Genomic DNA, 19,271 nt, shown 5'->3' with positions numbered 1-19,271 from the left:
TTACTTGGTAAGAGAAAAATGTTGTTCGCCTTTGGGGAATGCAGCGTTCATCAGCTGTCCCGGTGGCCTCCAACCAACAGTTACCCAGGCAAAGCGAGCTGCCGTTTGCCAGTTTGGCTTTAGTAACAGCCTACGTGCATCCTCCTGTCCCATTGCGATGCTGAGTAAAACATGTTTTCTTAAAATGCTTTCTTCATTAGCCAACATATTTCATTTTCATAGTGGGCACTGTCAGATAAAACAACTCAGCAGGTGAGTGGTAACTTGGTGAGCCCCAGTAACTCATTCACTTCTGATGGCCGTCTGACTACAGTCTGAGATCAACACCCCCCTAGAACAAAGGATTACTTGAATTACTTGAAATGCCATTCACAAGATTAATCCTAGAGAAAAATATTAGGTGCTAAGAAAGCTAGTAGTTAAGAGAGATGGGGTTTTCAAAAGATTTTGGCCATGGTAGTTCCCTTCGCAGTGTTTGAAGATCCTACTGGTTCATCTGCATCAGGAAGTCCTTAAGCATGTTTGAAAATCTAATTTTACATCTTTCAGGCTTTCAAAATGCCATTCTTCCCCTTCTGTTTTTTGTACATGTATTACAAAACAAAAGCGCCTTTTCCTACTTTTTCCACTCCCGATTTATTTTCAGCTTTGAATGGGGAAAACATCCTCTTGCACCTGATAGCTAAACAACAACAACAACAAAAGAAATGAAAAAAAGGTCAGAAGCTTGCTTTTTTATGGAACAGAGATTGAAAGTAATACCATGAAGTAATTTGGGAAGAAATAAATAGCAGCTGTTCTCTTGATGATAAAAACTGAAACTAATACCAGTACTTGGTGTGGTGCAATTCACTGTGATACAATAAAGTCGATGTACAAACTTAGGTTTGACAGAGTGACCAATTATTGTATATGATAAAGACTTCCAAACTAAATTCCTTTTCTACTCCCTTTAACTTTTAAGTGTAACTTGAGAAAAAGCTGCACTCATTTCAAAGCTGGGAGGATTTTTTATTTACATATTTTTACCCGTGTTACCTTTTAAAACTTGTTGTGAACTACTGCAGGCATTTAATGTGTTCAGACTTAATGTGGATAGCTATTTCAAATTGACTCTTAAATAGACAAGTTTTAAAAGGAAAAATATCTTTCACTGCCATGATCTGCGTCTACTTTTTGTCTGAATATTTATGAAACAGAGGTATTTGGGTTTAAAAGTATTTGGATTTGCACAAGTTGGTGCTGATGTTGCTTCACAGGCTGCTCTTTGTCAAGGTCACTGGAAAGAGATGAGAGAACACCTCAAGTTGTCAGAAGGTGATGGAGTAACCAACTTGAAATTTTTGTGTACATATCTGCTGCAAAACAGCTCATTGCCTTGACTGTTTTTGAGTTAAAATAATGGAATAAAGGGCACACATGTAATTAGTGAAGACTGTCAATACCACTGCCAGTGATCTGTGTGTGCACTTTAATGATGAGAATTGGAACACACAGCCTGAACATCTGGGGCCATGCACATGGCGATCACCTTCTCCTGGTAAAATCCTATTTCTGTGGACTCCAGCCACAAAATGAGAGGAAATACTAAGTATATACCCCAAGGAAACATCAGTTTTCAGATAAGAAATTGCTAAGAGTCCATTTCCAGGGAGCAATAGTTTAATTTTGTTTTATGCTCTTGAAAGTTCTGTGCAGTTGACTAGGTTAATGAAAAATATATATATATAAGGACACAAGTGCAGAGCCTGTGTGTGTATGTATGAAAGGAGGCTGCCGTGTGTGCAGCTGTTTACTACAAGCTGAATACATTCAGTGTGTACATACAGGCTGGCAAATTGCTCATGTTCCAGACAAATGAACTGTGATGGAAAATGCAATTTTTTGAATGATTTCAGAAAAAAAATCATTATGAATATGCTTCTGCCTGATGTTAAAACATCTGGATTTAGTTTCTAGCTGTATGGAGATAATTTTCAATTTTTTCAATTTCATATCCTGTGTTTTAATGTCACAAAACAAATAGAACAGCTAGCTGACTTTGTATCTTGACCTTTATGCTGTTTCTCTCTTTTTTTTTTTTTCTTGTTTCTCTCTCTCTCTTTTTTTTTTCTTTATTCTTATTTTTTATTATTATTTACAGGACTAAGTGAATTAAAGTCCAGTCACCTTGGACAATGTGGTAAAAGAGTAAGGTGTATTAATTCGTGTCCTGCTCTCCAGGATGGTTGTAACCTGGACTTTCTTTCTTTTCTCTGCTTCCCTGAATACAGCTGTTGCTGTAGAAGGCCTCCAAGTCATGTCATGTCAAATAATGCATGGTCTTCAGAGCTCACTGGGGGAGAGCAAAGTCTGGGAACAATGTGAGCAGGCACAGCCAGCCACTTCCACTAATTGTTGATGTGGACGATGGAATACAAAAGCAGAAGGAGGGAGGGGGGAATGGAAATGTGTCTTGGTGTGGAAAAGGCTGCGTAAAAACAAATATGCCTGGGCTTGCTCATTGGGAATGTACTTGTTGCTCAGGAGAACTCCCACAACAGGAATCCTCTGCTTTACTCTGCCGTTGCCAGGTTATTTTAGAGGGTTCTTTTTTATTTATTGACCTGTGGAGGCATTTTTGGTTATTTGGGGATGTGGACGGTAACAGGTAGTGGCAATTTACTGCTGAGCTAACCTGAAATCATGTTAATTTTGGGTTCTGGTTATCAGTCTACTAAATATTGCAAATGTGAAATTTAAATTAATTAATTTTAATGTAATGTGCTAGTGGCGTTTTGAATATGTTCAGCCAAGGCACAGTCAAATATCTCAGGGAATCTCATTTGTACTGTGTCCTCTAACTCAAGGCAGTCTGGAGTGCTTTGCAGATGAATTATATAAAATAAATAAAATAGAATAAAATTATATAGATGAGATTTTTATTCATAATGAAAAAAATGAAAAAACAAACCAGAATTTCCTCTCCAGAATTGTTGCAGTGAAATATCTAAACTGTGTTTTCCTTAAACCCTGAAAAAAAATCAGGTAAAGACAGTAATGGAGGGATCACCATTTGCTAGGATGAGCTGCAAAATGAAACATCTATCCTATAGGATGGTTGGTATAGAAAATAATGAATGACAGAAAATGAAATAGGAAAGTCATTGAGTTTCATACTGAAAAATGAGTAAATTTCTACTTTACTACACAGTGGAATTTAGCCAAATAGTCCTGTGCATGCTTCATCATCTCCTGGAGACAAAAAGGCTCTTTACATCAAGCAAACACAAAACAAGTGATATGCAGGGCACTTGCATGTTCATCTATGCCTGAGTGATCATTATATTTATGCAGAAAAGTAGGTATTTTTGCAATAAAATGCAACAGCTGCAATTAGTAATAGACACAATTGGTAAAAATCCAAATGCTTACTTTATCCATTTATTACATGAATTGCAAAATCTAAATCTGAACCAAGAGCTATTATGGAGGCAAGAGAAAAGGGAATAGCGAGCAGAAACACCAATTTGTTGATTGTATAATGGACCTGTCATTAGTAAATTGATTATGCCAGTGCCATTTCTTTTTCTTCAAGACAGATATTGCTCCTACCAGAGCTGATGGTCTTGAAAAGCAGTCTGATTATGCCATAGTGCATTTTAAATGGAAAATTATAATAGAGTTAAGGAAGATGGAAAACTATTGACTGGTAGAAATATGATTGCTGATAACATTGCAGAAAAGTGAGAATGTGGAAAGATGTGGATGATGGTTTATCCAAAGAGATAGATTTATCTATTTTTAGTGAAAATTATTTAAATTAAGTGCTGTGAAAGTTAGCATGAGGACAGCCCTAAAGACTGAGCATGGTTCAGGGCACAAATCAAGTCCATCATTTAAAATTCCTTACAACAATTCATTGTGGCACTTCTGTTTTGACAGGCAGGATTGGTCTTTAAGCAATTACCACTGAAGATATTTATCATTGTAGTGAGGAAATCCGACTTCCTGGCACTGGGTTGGGAACTTCATTTCTCAGTGATCTCCTAAACATTTTTGCTGAATTAGACTGATTTTGAACCTGTTTCCAAAAGATAGCTTTTCAGTCTTCTTGCCAGTCTTTCAGTTTTCACATCAGATTTCCCTTTAATATGTGTCCCTATTTTTGTAATCCAGTTATTTCCAAATGTCATTGTACCCTTTGGAAAAATATATATATATATATATATATATATATATAGTAATTCCTTAGCAGTATCCCCCCAGCCAAAAGCAGTAACTGATATTTCGAGATATAGTTTAAAAAAAAAAAAAAAAAAAAAAATCCACAATCATAAAATACAAGCACCACAAAAATCAGTCTTGCAGTTACATGTTGTGTCTTCATTGAAAGGATTTTTTTTCATTTTCTTTGCATCCCTGAGACATAGGTAGACTTTAGGGATGAGTGTCAGGTTTTTCAGAACATCTGATGACCTTGGTTACCTAAGGCTACTTAATGCTAATGGGAGCTACAACGCTCCTTCCGTTTCATGGAGGATATCCACAATTAGCATTTTAGGGGATTTAAAAGATTTTTTTTTGGCCTGAGTGGTCTGTTCAGTGCTGATCAAGGAGTGGCTGAACTTTCTGGATGATTTCCAGCTGTACGGGCTGCTCACCACTAGATATACTGGGCCTGACTGGCGTTACTTGCTTAGTGGGAGTGTTTTCCATGCCACCTCTGAAAACTGCTGTAGTCAGCGTGGTCAGCGCTGGAGGCATGATTTCTGCTCAAAATGAAATTATTAAGGTTTTGTTATGGCTCTCTTGCAGGTTAGAGGGATGGCAGAGGGAACCACCTCAGCTTGTGAGTGCTCTTATGGCTGGTATAAATGAGAAACATATGGTGTATTGATAAATACCTTGTTAATAAATACCAAAATATAATATTTTTTTCAATTTTACAAGAATGTAATTTGTCAAACATCTAAATTTCTTCTGGATATCCTGCTGAGAGCTTTCTCTCCTTGCAGACAACTTTCATAGCACAGTTTACCACAAATCTGAGTGTATCATTTAGAAAGACTGTGCAAAATGGATGTCTAAGAGATCTGTGATGGAGATGTATGAGGGAAACTCAGGTAGAGTGGCAATATGTGGCTAATGATTCACTCCCTCTGCTATTCTGATTATGTTCCAACTGTAATTCTGAGGCTGTGGTTTCTTCCATTGGTCTAAATGGGAAGGCAGGTAAGAGGCTGCACTCATTGTGAGCCAGAAACCTAAAATATCTCTGTGAATACTGGCAAAGTGCACAGACCAGAATAGATACATTCAGCCTTTCTCTTTCACCTCCATGTTATAGAGACAAAGTACAAACAGGCCATACAGAATTCTGACAGACCATATTTTTTTAAGTAGATACCTGGTGACAGTATGGATCAAGAGACATTTATTAGGCTAAGTCATATACTTTCTATGGATTTGTAAGTCATTTACATTAAGTATGCCTCAGTGAATAGGCTGAAGATCTGTAAGTTGAAACAGTTTTATGTATGTTTTCATAATATATGCTTTTTTATGTGCAGTACATATACTTGGCTAGATGTTTTATGTTGGAATCATCATGGTGATTTAGTTAATGTTATTTTCTTTTCTGAAAATCATGTCAGAGTTTATCATGATTTATTTAATAGAAAAAAAAAAAAAAAAGTTCTTTTATCTGTCCCAATTTGAACATAAGGCATTGAACATTTGAACATTCCTTTTTCTGAGGAAAGCTTGACTTTTCTGAGAAGCTTCTAAAAGTTCTAAAGAAAAATACTTCATTTCCATCTGGCAATTAATTAAAAATAAGCCTTAAGAAGTTCATATTTTCCTTACTAGGACAGCCTGTTATTCAGGCTTTTCAGCACTGCTGTCCATGAGCCTGGCTCTGTGTCATGTTACCAAACTGCTCAGAAGAGGAGTTTCCACCCATAATACCAGTGGAGACATGGGGCTTATGTCCAGGGGCTGGAGGGAGGGTTCTTTGTCTGGCACATTGGTTGGGCTACAAGGGACGTAATAACTTTGGGAAGGAAATGTATAAATTCTAGCAATAGCCTTAATGTTTTCTTGCTCTTGACTTTTTATTGTAGCAAAATTATATGTAAAGCAACTGTGAGTGTGTAACATATTTGTATATTTTATGTGTAATGGCAAAGTAGAGCAAGTATGAATATGCATCTTGGTTTAACTCTTTTCCAAGTAGATGTATTCATTAAGCTGCCCATAGAAATTCAGTCAAACATAAACTCAGCTATTGTGAGTAATTCATTAACAGATTCATCTGAAACACAGTCCGAAGCTTTAGTTTCTGAATCAGGTCATGAATGTCTCATTTCCTCAACAACCCAAAAATACACAGTTGATCCTGTGCTTGAAGCCAAGTCTAGCTAGACTGCAAGCAGCAGGGCAACCTCCTAACCACAAGCTTGCTTTATCTTGGATCCAGCTGTGCTTCTCCTTCCATCTGTCAGGACTGCAGAGGAAAAGGATATCCCTGTAGTAAGAAACATGGCAGTCTTGACCCTAGCACCCTGATGACTTTATTCTTGATCTTCAGGGGAACATATCGCCCAGACTGCTCTGACCTGGGCTGGGTATGGTATACATGGAGTAAACTTGGGGACTGTTGTAAGCCTTCTCATATGAAAAGCTCGAAAGTGCTTTAAAAGTTGTATTTTGCCATTTATGACTGACACATAGATAGCTCTGGGACAGGGAACTCTAGGTGTTTCACTGGCACTGGCAGTGCTGGGAAAACTTTTTTCAGGAATTCAGGAAAATTACTTCATCAGGCATAGCTGACAGGGAGAACTTTAATCACCTAAAAATGCAAATTGTGGAACAGAATTTATTTTCTGAAGGGAATGTGTCATGAGATCTTGAATGGATACAGGTGCTTTACTTCTCTGTGTATAGGGAAAAACATGGTCTTGTTCATTCCAGGCCTCTCCAGCGTTTTGAGTGCCAGCACTGTCCTGCCTTCTTGGTTTGGAGGGCAGCATGATTCCTAGTGAACCATCAGTAATAGCAATGCCCTAGCAATGCTGAACCTGAAATTTCACCAATCACCTGACTGTCAGCTGTCAGGTATTTGCAAGATCCTGGTATTCACCAGTCTCATCTTATTATCCATATGCTATTCAGTGTAAAGTCTGTAGATCGTAGCTCTTATCAGACAACTGTACCCCCTAATACCAGTGTTCTGTGCACTCCAGTTTTCACTTATACATTAAACACAGGGAGATCTGCTTTATTTGAACTTGCCAAAGAAGTGGACTCTTGGAGGATGTCCAGGTTTTTATTGATGGGGTATTTGATCCAAATATTTATTTTAAAACTCTCCTGAAAAGAAAGCCTGGTGTTAGAGCCAACATAACATAATAACCCTAATGGACTGCCCTCCTCTGTATTCTTCCTTTTGCACATTTCAAAATGTTTGGCAGAAATGTATAAGTTAATACCCAAATTGCTTGGAAGTATCATTATTTCTGATTTAAAGCCTGGAAAGAAAAAATATAAAAGGTAACTTGCCCAAGTCCATAGCAAGACGGAAAATAGACCTTATAGGCTCCCTAGTCTTGTACATTAGCTAAAACATCATGCTTAAAGCCAGATTGATCTAGGTAAATCAGCACTGGCAGATGTCTTGGCCCACACTAGTCCTGATCCCGCACTGACTCTGTATGGAGTTTTTCATATGTAGGATCAGCAGTAATGAGCCTCCCTTTGGCTGCAGGAATTTACCTGTGATGAAGTGCACAGGAGTTGCCAGACTCCTATGTAAATAGATTTACTGCCTTCGGTTGGGGATGATGTCAATTTGACCCAGTCGAAGCAGAATCAGATAGCACTTGTGAGCCTATGGCTCCCCATAAAACATCCATTCTCTGCCATTCATTGTTGTTAATGATGGATAATGTTGTTGCTGATGGAAATAAGCCAGTTTTAAATCAGGGGTGGGAAAGTAGAGCCTTGCCTTAAACTGAGCACAGCTGCTCTTTTGTTACTCCAGTTGCGCACAAGGGCGAGCAGGGTTTTGGCATGCTCTTGGTTCCATAAAACCTCTGCTGAGGGAGCAGCGGAAGTTACTCCCACTATTTTAAAAGCCAGGTCACCAGACTCCCAAAGTTACAGCAGCTGATGCCTCTGGAGAGCCGGCTGTTCCCTAAGCCCTGGGGAGAGCTGAGGAAGAGCGTATGCTGAGAAGGACGCCCTCACCGTGGGAACTGCGGTTTGAACCTGGAAAGATGGTGACAAATCAGCTCAGTGTTCTGCTAACAAGGGTCTGGTTTTCATATATAAGATAAAAGTAGTCTTCCAGGCAGCTGAGACAGGTGAAAGTAGGGACAGGGACCATGGTGGTGGCTGGTCAATGCTTAAAGTGAAAAAGAATAGTGTTGGTATATTTTCTTTCTTAACCATTTTGAGGAAGCCTTTTTTTTTTTTTTTTTTTTTTCTTTTCTTTTCTTTCTCTGTCCTATTTCAGTTTTAATTTCACTTTTAAAGCTTTCCCTTCCTCTTTTTGAGCTTCTCTTTCAAGTCTAGTCAAAAATATAATATTTCAGTTTCAGAAAAAAAAAAAAATCTTCAATTTATTTGCTTGTTTTTCCCATCTATTCAGTAGGTTACGGAGATCATTTCTGTTTCTTGATTGATTTAGATAAGTCAGATCATCTTGATTCCACTTCGGAGTCATCATCCAACTCCTCACCAAGTCTTGGGGTATTTCAGACCCTTGTGCAAGTGGATGATCAGTTTTTATGAGTAGTATCCCATGTTTGTGATGTATATATGCATAGGGGTGTGTCTGCACACACCCATATTTCCATGCGTACTTTTGCATTTAATCCATGTGGCACATCTGATGCGAGGTTTCCAAGAAGGACATGGAGCAAGGACTTCTTACAACAGGCTTCACATGTTTTGATGCAGGTCTAGCAAAAGAATGAGGTTGGCATACTCTGAACGCTGAGATGGTGTCTCTCTGAGACACGTGGTCACATGTTGCATACCAGTCTCTTTCCAAATCCGGTAAACGTTCCAGAATTAACCTTCTGAATCATCCTATATTTTTATGATGACCCTCACATCATACATAGAATGACTTTTTTTTCCAGATGTCAGTAGCCTTTTCTGATCTTCCATTCATTAGATCTCTAGGCTGCTTCTGTTCTGCAGATCTGCCATCTAAGGGGTCTCCACAACTGCTTAAACCTGGAAAATCTACTAGAAATAATTACCATGTCTTTTCCTTCTTGTTGTAGAATATGCACAAAACAAGAAGGAGCCTTCTTTTAACCTGCCATTTATTTCCATTTCCTGTTCCTGTAGGAAAATCTTGTAGGCAGCCCCATCATACCTTCCCTGTAAGAAACTCCATCAGTCTGCAGAGCAGTTACGTTTTTTGTCCCCGTTGCTCTTGCTAGAATGTTGCTCCAGAATTTCAGTCTTTCCATTCCTAATTTCCAACCTAAGTTTATTCACAATCTGTTTCCATCTGACGATTGCACCCACAAAGTGTCCTTTATCTCTCTTCTCCCTTGTGGTGTTTGTCCACTGTGTGTAACATTGGAGCGTGATCGCACACACTCTCAGCTGTTGACTGCAAAGCTCAGCAAGCCAAGCTCTTTTAGTCACGTCCCATAAGAGAGCCTCCGTTCTGCTCATCATCAAAATAGTCTGTCGGTGCACCTGTTCCCAGCTGAATTAACCTTTCCTGAGCACAGATGACCAGAGCTGTACACATTATTCCAGATGAGTTTTCACAATGCTAATATATATGTTAGTAAAGCTTTTTATCTGCCCTGAAGGCTTCCTGCCACATTCTGTAACCATACATGCTCTATCCATAGCAGCATTACAATCACACCTCCTTGTTAACCTTTAGAGACTGCTATGCTTCAGATCATCTCTACCCAGCTGCTAAATTCTCAGGTTTTAGACAAAATTATAGTCCATAAAAACATGAATTCAGGGAATAAACTAAATTCATTAAATCAAATTTATAAAATTAGCCTTAATTCTTTTCCTTCACTCAGTGACGTTATCCAATTCTTCCAGTGAGCTACTCTGGTGCTTCTGCTAGTGAGTGAGCCTGGTAGCTTCGTATCATCACCAGGCTGTCTGCCTCAGCTTAAAATGTTTTGAGGGGATTCTTGAGCTAAGATGAACAAAACTATTTCCAAAACATTGGTAAAGGAAAAAAAAAAAAAAAAAAAAAAAAGGAAAAGAAAAGAAAAAAAAAAAAAAGAAAAGAAAGCATGTTGTTCATCTGGGTTTTAATGCACTGCTTCTTTGCACTAGGGACTTGAAATTCCTTGCTCTCCTCCATGCTTCCTGGTGTGTCTGCAGGAAGGAGCACAAGAGAGGGCTAACACTACGAACCAAGTCTTGGAAGAACATACTAAGAAATTGGTGTTTTGTCCGCAATTATCAGTATTAGCATTAGCACAGAGTTGGGTGGAGTCTTGCAGAGACAGCCAAAGATGGATCTGTGCTACCCTGTGAGATTTCAAGGTCTTAGTGAAAGTGATAGATCTTTTTGATTTCACATAAAAAAACATATAAAATATATTATAATATATTTATTAATTTATTACTTTAATATATATTAAATATATATATTAATTTGACAAATCCTTTACTTTTCTAACTTTACCTTTTTTTCATCCAGGTTTTAGCTAAAACTTAGCTTGACAAAATATAGATCACTAGAACAGGGCTTACATTTGCAAAGTATTTGTATAGCATTTGCTATAGGTTATACTGCATGTAGACTTCTTGCAGAACTACAAATGAAAATAGACCTATTCAGTGCAGGAATATGATTTCATTACTTTACCAAATTGCTGAAGGTAAGACAGAATCAAGCACATTTAGTTAGGACTACTTTTGTTATCCTTGCAGCAGTAGTAGCTGTCTAGATCTTTACCTTTACAGTAGAGCCATTTGTGCAAGCAGATGGGCTTGGTGGTGTGGCTGAAACAACACGATCCCTGGAGTTGAGCCTGCTTATACTTTGGTCTCCCTCTGTATAGGACAACCTGATTTTCAAGCGTGGTATACTGTTGGGCTATGTAGTTCTTGAGAGAATCTGAGCTCATCTGGAGTAGAAGTTGATCAGATTCTGCTTCAAGATCTTCATCAGCTTGCTTGACAGACTGAAAATGCTTGGCGTAATTCCTAGAGCTTATTCTTCTCTTTCTGCTACATTTTATAAACTTTTCTGGTGTCCTATTTACCTTTTTTTTTTCTTTTTTTTTTTTTTTTTCTTTTTGATACTTGTTTTCTCCGGTCTGTTTGAAGGGTATGAACCATGCTTTTACAGTGGGGATATTCAAGGAAAATAAAAGGTTAATATAAGTTCTGGGCAAATAATGATTTGTTTCCAACAGTGCTACCAGCTGAATTCTCTTTCAGCTGCATTGTGTGCTGAAAACTGATGACTTAAAATTGGCTTAAGCTGACAGCGAGGCTGGAGCAGCTGTTGTGTTGCAGAACAGCAGAAACTTGCAGAAATAACTCTTTTCCTTAAAGCTGAAAAAGAGTGTTGTTTGCTCCCACACCTTCCCATGTAAGCAGGTGTTCTGAAGGTTTTCCTGTGATTTTAGATTCCCACAGAGGAAGCAGCAAGATTTCAAGAACAAAGCTGTTTGCACACTTGTGAGCTAATGTAGCGAAATATTTAAGTGATCTCTTTGGTAATGCTTATGTTTTAGTACGGATTTGTATGCATGTACGTGTGGATTTAGCACTTTTGAGAGTTGCTGGTTTCCAGCCCTGCAGTGGTGGGTTTATCCAGAGAGCAAGTACCACCTAGAGCCTGGCCTGGCATTGCCTTTGTCCTGGCTGCCAATCCAGACCCCCTTGAGAGGATGCTGAGTGTCCATTTCAATGCCTCTTCAGCCCACAACCATCCCACAACGGCTCAAGAAGTTATGCTTCTCTGAAAACTGATGTTTTTATGTTGCAGACTTTGGGCCTTTTGAATTTCAACTGAGTACAAATTCACCTCATGGCTGTGCAGGTGATTTACGAGGGCATTTTCTGGGAGGGCTGTGCCAAGGAAATTGTGTCTCTGTGGTTGGTGCTTGTCAAGAGAACCCCATCGCTGCTCTCATGACCATTATTCCTACCAGCTCCTCTTCCTGCTGTGCTGCCCCTATGACCAACGTACTTCTACCAGAGAGGATTTTCTCCTGGGCAAAGGTGCTTTTATAAAGTCACCTGGAGTCTTTTCATCTAGCAATGGTGCTGCTTCTTCCCCTGGGGCTGCAGCGTGCACCCTGACATGCGTCAGTGTGTGCTCAGCATTGCTGTAAATGCTGAGCACTTCGTTGTTTCCTTAATCCATGCTGACTCCACCATTTCTGGGCATTATCAGAAAAGCACTCACCTCAGTAGCAATCGCGTGTGGTCCACCAGGCATCTTGTTCTTTCCTGCGTCATCCCGGGAAGTGGCACGAAGGCTGGCTAGATCTTCCCTCTAAAGAGAGGGGGAAAACAAAGGGAAGGAATAGCGTAAGTGACTTCTTATCAGCAAGAAAGAGGATTTGTTTTCTCACAGACTAAGCTGCTAATGCTGAATGACATAAAGAAAGAGATAAAGAGAGCTGCTAAGTCTCTGAGGAGGGTTGTGGGGACAAAGTATGCTCTCCAAGGGGATACAAAAGACAAAACAAAGCAAAACCAACACAGTTATGGAAATTAAAAATAAGCCCCTCCAAGAGGAGAATTAGCAGAGGAAATGGGCAGCAGGCAGCAAAATTGTGACATGCCTATCAGGGACCCCATGGCCAACAGTGGCTGATGAAGATCATCCTCCAAGTAACAGAGATAAGATCTATAAGTAAGAGAAGAGGAATTAAAAGGGTAAGGGGCCTAATTTTACCTCTCTTCTTCCAAAATAATTTATTATAGCTGCACTGCTTACGAGAGTTACTGTTTTGGGATGGGCTTTACCCATATAAGATAGTTTCCATTGATAGTAACAAATAAAATTCCAAGTCCACAGGTGGAAAAGGTCTTCTGATAGACATATTTTGTGAAATAGATAGATGTATATGAAATACCAGAGAAAGATATCCCAGAAAGTGTCTTTCCCAAAGAAAGGTACTGAAGGGCTAATAAATGGGTTTAAATACTTAGCTAGGAAGGCTAAACCCCTTTCCCAGAACACTGAAAGCAAATAAATAAATACCAGTATCATAAAATTAAGTGAATAAATTCAGATGGAGGCAGCAGAAAGTCTGACCATTGCTGATGGCTAAGTACCCGAAGGATTACTTATGGAAAGAGGAGTTCCCACTAAAAGCTGTGATGTTCCTGATAAACAGGAGAGCTTCATAAGGTTCAGACAACGTGTTCTGAGTATTGTCCAGGTCTTTGATGTAGTTGGAAGTTGGACACAGTGAAAAGAATGGGTGGAAGAAGCAAGATCAACTTTAAAAATTTAGCAGGCTTAGTGGAGCTGGATTTGTCTGTTCATAAGCCATTTTACCACTTCTCAACTTGATCTAGTATCAGTGGAAATGGAGGTCCGAGACAGAACAGCCAAACACAGCCTGGTGTATCTTGGTATTTCCCTCAAATTAAGCTTATTTAATTGAACTGAATTTTTAAGGTTTTAGAGAAATAGAAGCACTACTGATTATTGGCATGATCTATTCTTAGCTCTTGCCATGGGTTTTGCTATATTTGCCATCTGAGCTTCTCGTGTGCTGGACAACACAAAGCAGAGCTGCTTTAAAACAGAACAGCCGACTTGTTATTAGTAGCTTGTTTGTTTGTCCTTAGGCCTATTTATAAAAACAGCCCCAGGAATTCTGCCAGCAGCCCAACCACTAAACAATTACAGATCTTTTCTTGGAGCACTGTGTTCAAATCTATGCAATAATTCAGCAGCAAACCAGAGCCCTGCTCACATGTGTATGAAAGTAGCCATTTTTGTGTGCAGCACTTTAAAAAAAATAAAATAAAAACATAGTATCAAAAAGTATCCATGCTGATAAGTATAAAAATCCCAAATTTATCACTGCCTGTTTAGTGAAACCAGGCCCACAAGTAAGATACGCAGAACTCAAAAGAAAGTCAAAATGGTCAAATAAATATTAACCAAAAACTATACATAGGCTGCAAACTCAGACAAGGAATTCAGGAGACTGTTACTCACAAAGGGCCAAGGTTTCCAGCTCCCTCCAGTTAGCCAAGTTTAAGTGAAAAATAAAAGGGAACCCCTCTGCGAGGCAGAAGATTCATCTTACTTTGAAACGACATGGTAACATCTGGTTTATCATGGTATGATATTTTACGGATATTAATTCATGATTGTGGTAGACGGTTGATTGTATTTTCACAGTTAGTGTTGCAATGCAGATGAAATGCACTCTTTAATTAGTGAATGTAGCACTGCAGGGACCGAATGTCAGTCCCTTGATAGCAAAAATACAGGAGAAGTGGAAGGAGCCTTAACCATTTGCTTTTGTTTTTGTTCAGACTGCTGTAACGGCATAGCAAGAGGATTTGGTGAGGATATCTTGTTAAACAGCAGACGGTAAACAAGGCTAGTGAATGTAATGAAAGGTAGGAATGTTCAAATGAGACTCTTTGGGGGAAAAGGAGAGTGCTAGCTGAGCAAATCTATTCAATGGCAATTACAAACTTTGCACAAGGCTGCCTCGGCTCGATCACTTCTGGGTACGAAGTACAGAAGTCATGAACTGGAACATCTCTGCTTGGGGAACGTGTGTTTGTTAACCAGATTGGTTGTGTGTCAGGGGTTTGAAATGTTCTTTCTGCACTGAAAATATTTGCTTGCATTTGATAGATGTGATGCAAGGTTTTGACAGTTTTGCATTTGATTTGTAATTTCAGCCTTAAGGAAGATCTAGAACTTGGGATTTAACCCCAAATCACTGTGAAATTATTCAGATCTTTAGATGTTGGGCTTTTAAAATTATTTTATTATTTTATTATATTCTAGTCTTCCCTGGAGGGAAAACAAAGCAAACTTGCCTGGCTGCTGCCGTGGAGAGGTGTGGCAGGGACACTTTGTCCCAGGGATACCTTAGGCCCAGATTATATAAATACACCCTTGAAACATTTAATCCTTCCATTCATGTCCAAAGATTGAGGCAAATCCTGAAGTAGCTTAAAAATCAATTGCATTGCATAGGACATGAGTTGGGAACTCAGAAAGCCCATCTCCTTTTTCTCTGTGCATGTATTTCTGGAAAACATGCTCTGTTAAATGAATGACAGAGGCAGAGCCACTGCATCTCCAGCGTGCACAGCAAGTTGAAGGGATGCAGAGCATGGATGGTGGAAGCCCACAGCATCGTCTGCTTCTCCTCCCACACACCAGCCTGGTAATGTGAATGAAAAAAGTTTGCATTTTAGGAGGCATACTCTATCCTTGTTTGCTATTCAGGTTAATGAAAAGAACCCATGGTATCAAATTTTGGATACCATGGCTCAAAAATGAAGTTGTTCAGTATTGAAAAGTGTCTATATTTTGTTCTTGAACTAGGAGGTGAAGGAGTTGGAAAGAATCCTGTAGCATTTGTATAAGCTTTTTTCTTATAATTTGTTTACTTTGTCATGTGCAAGCTAGTCTATAATATTGGGCTAAGGAGCAGATGAAAACTTTTAAAGTGCTAAGTTCTGTGAAGTTAGTAGCTTTTTGATTCTTTTCTCTTTTTTTTTTTTTCTTTTTCTTCATAAAGTTTAAAAATGGGGAGCTGAGAAAATAGTTGCTCTCAGTCTCAGTTCCTCCTTTTTGCACAGAGCCCTTGTTGAATTGCCTTGTTCTCCCTTCCTTACAGACAGATTATTCAGCCACTGTTCTTTATATAAAGGGTTAAGATCTGATGATGTTGAAACCAGTCTCCTGTTTACAATCATTGCAGAACTGTAGTATGGAAATTTCCATCTGCAGCAAGATTAAAAAAAAAAAATCCTGCTGATTTTTTGAAGGTTTAGATCCAAATAAAGAAATCGTGGCTGAGTCAAGCATATTAATTCTGACTAGCACATACAGCGGGTCCAGCTAAAGAAATCCCCCATCCTCTGAATAAATTAGCTTGCTCTGCTACTTCAGCCAGCAAAAGTTTTCAGTATCAGCATAGAAACCACAGTTTCACTTGCAGAAGTATCTAAGCTGCTAACCTCTGATGATCTTTCAGTGAGGTCCTCTGAAGTGCAGTGCTTCCTTCTTTAGGGAGACATGATCAAGGTGAAAAAGAATTGAGTTTGTAGCTATTGCTAGCAGTGGGTTAATTTTTTCTTGTCGTGCTGACATGGATAATTCTTTAGCTCCTCCATCTGTGTGGGCAAGGACAAATACAAGGAGAGTCGAGTCCATAGCACAAGATGTCTGACAGATTATCATTATTATTTTATTTTACTTAGAGGAGGAAAAAAGATCTGTATATCCCACAGGCCTTTTGAGGAAATTAAACAGATGCTTAACTTCTCTAAAAGTAAGATCAGTGCTGTCTTGGTTTCACTTGCTGCATCTTACCCATTTTCAGAATTACTAAGGGTGTAATTTCATGTAGAAGTTGGATTTTCTGTATAATTTCTGATCACTTCACCTGTCCCACTACAACCACTGCTACCTCTACTGCTTGTCCCGCAGCCCAGCAGTGTAACAATGGTGTAAGGTTTGCATGGAGCACAGAGAAGGACAGTGCTTATATTTAAAACACTGAAAACTTTAAAACCTGCATTGAGAGCTCTGGTATTAATATTCTCTATAACCCTGGAATTTAAATTACTCTTGCTGTGTTATGTTCCTGACAGTAGGATACTACAAAAAGCAAACTGTATGACAAAATTCGTAGTCACAGTTTTGGGAAGAGGATCTTTCCAAGCTGATGCTTTTAACTTGTATACATGGTGAAGTTTGTCACTGGACCAGTTTGAGAAAGAGCATTTTATATGTTTGTGATACTGTCTTGCTGGGTCTGAGAGGCAGGACCAGCCTTTTTGTAGGCTCTGTTGGGCACCCCCATACCCTGGCTGCTGAGCATGGCAAACTCAGCCAAACGGCGTGCCCAAGTTATCTGCAGGCTGCTCCGAGTGCCTGTGGGTTTCCTTCACGAGAGCGAAATTGTGGTTGTTCCACTTCCTCCTATTTTGCATTTAGGACAAGTTATAATTAATCTGCTGTTGCCTTTGTAAACCCCTACCCAAAGTTCTGCGTAAGCAACACTAATTAAGGTTAATAATTCAATGCTCTGCTGATTTATGTTTTCAGAGGCCTTTACCAGCATTGCATAGTTGACTGTCAATGCTTTTGTTGTAAATGAGCATCATGCTCATTTTTTAGCAGGAGAAACCTCTTGCTGAAGTGCAGAGCTGCCTTGGAAGCACAAGTAAAATGAACAGTGGCATTAGGACATGCTCCAGCAACATGTTTTGGCAAAATAAGGCAGGATGCCATGAGTTTGGCAGGGGAGAAGACACAATAACACATAACCCTTGGATTCACTGGGAAGGGCGAGCATCCCCAGACAGCATCCTGCACTGCACATGTAGTATCTGTGATGGTGATTTCCTGCTGGAGCAGGAAACTGGCTGGCTGGCTTTTTGTTGCAGTGTTATCACGTGTAGGGGTGTTGGCCTCATCCCCCTTAGCGTGCTGGTGCCCGGTGTGCTGTAACAGTCAAGCAGGGTTTGCCCAGGGCAATGAGGAAGCAGCCTAAGAGCTGGGATAAGTACTTGCTTTTATGTGCCCGCCTTTGAGCCGCCCATCTCCACTGTTTGTGGCACAAGGAGTAATTAAGTTATTACTTTTAGGTTGGTTTATTCAGTCATGGAGTTGTTCCTGGGGTAGCATCCTCACGGGAAAGGCAAGTGGATGTTAAAAAGGAGAGTGTGGGTGTCAAAACCACAGATTGGGTTTGCTTGCATACAGTCCTCCTAATTTGTACATAGCAAAAACTCTACAGTGGAGGAGATTTAACATGACTTAACATCTTAAATGTGAGACAAACCCCACACATGTGAGGGAGGGAGGTCACAAAAAGCTTTTTGGGGCTTTATCACTGCAGTGATGTGCTTGTAAGGTTCGATGGGGCTGGCGCATGTGGGATCTTGTGGCCACATTAGCAAAACACGGACACGTCACATTAGAGGTCAAATCCTCACAGTGGCCAGGTCAGTGGGTGTTGTTTTTTTTTTTTTTCCCAGTGATTTTAATCAGAGCCAGGATTTCATCCTAGGTCTATAATCTTGTGTAATCTTCCTTTGAAGTCGTGTGGATTTTTAAACATTGTCTTATATAACACCAAAACAATTAATTACCCACACAGTATTGTCTGTTTTCCTGCATAACCAAAACTGTATGTTGCAAATGTCCTCACCCAAATCTGAATGATGTTTGACGTTGATTTTTTTTTTTTTTTTTTAATATGGGGATGGTTTTTAAGCCATTTTGATGGTGTGGGTGTATTTTTCTTTTAACCCCCTGGTCTCACCTTATAGCTAAACATGCTTTAAATAAGAGGTTGGAGTAAAGACTTTGCATAGATCCCTTCCAACCTGTATTATCCTCTGATCTTATGATTTGTATCTTATGATTTAGATGACTTTTAGAAAAGAAATGTTTTTTAGACTCATCTACTAATAAAGAACTGACATGCTGCTGGAAATGTAGTTTGTCTCCTTAACGTGAATATAATCATCAACCACAGTTCCCAGCAGGAAGCTCTGGGTTTAGGTTTATATCTGTGTATATTTGGGAGACTGTAGCTTCAGAATGGGTCTACTGAAACCTGAAGAAATTTCACCACAGTTTTACCATAGCATCAACGTAACTTCTGGGATGTTTAAGACTACAGATGACTTTTGAGTCTCCTGGGCTAAAAGAGAAGATGAGGAGGAACACCTTCAGGGCAGCAGTTTACTGCTTCCATTTGACAGTGAACTAGATGGGTAGCACCCAACAAAAACTCTATTTTGTGGGGAGGACTCCCTATGTCGCTTTGGAGGGGATTGTTTCCTTCAGATCATGAGATGATTAAGGGTCTTGGGAGGTTTCCAAGATGAGACTGGCCAAAACCCTGTGCAACCTGTTCTGTGTTTTTTCCTTACCCTTCTTTCAGCAGGATGTGGGACTAGAGAGCCTGAAGAACCTTCCACTCTGAATTATTCCGTGGTCTTGACTCACATACAACTCTCCTCATAAGCACTAGTAGGTCCTTGTCAAACACAGATGATAACTGATGACAGTACATGAGATAAAAACAGTCTGA

At 39.4% G+C, this 19,271-nt stretch overlaps 1 protein-coding gene across 2 annotated transcripts in view; it reads left to right on the top strand.

Moving 5' to 3' along the window:
* The window catches only part of PRKAG2 (protein kinase AMP-activated non-catalytic subunit gamma 2), a 213,824-nt gene that overhangs the window by 9,137 nt on the left and 185,416 nt on the right, over positions 1–19,271 (top strand). Inside the window, exon 1 of one of the 2 annotated variants that reach the window (XM_035319207.1) lies at positions 8,247–8,297. The exons of the other annotated variant lie outside the window; for it this stretch is intronic. Within the exon in view, the coding sequence (XP_035175098.1) occupies positions 8,262–8,297 (36 nt within the window). The 5' untranslated portion in view covers positions 8,247–8,261. Of the gene's footprint in view, positions 1–8,246; positions 8,298–19,271 lie in introns of those variants that run through there. 2 annotated transcript variants of the gene reach the window in all.

Source organism: Oxyura jamaicensis, chromosome 2, assembly GCF_011077185.1.
Source record: "Oxyura jamaicensis isolate SHBP4307 breed ruddy duck chromosome 2, BPBGC_Ojam_1.0, whole genome shotgun sequence".
NCBI lineage: Eukaryota > Metazoa > Chordata > Aves > Anseriformes > Anatidae > Oxyura > Oxyura jamaicensis.
This window is presented reverse-complemented; position numbering and strand designations above follow the sequence as displayed.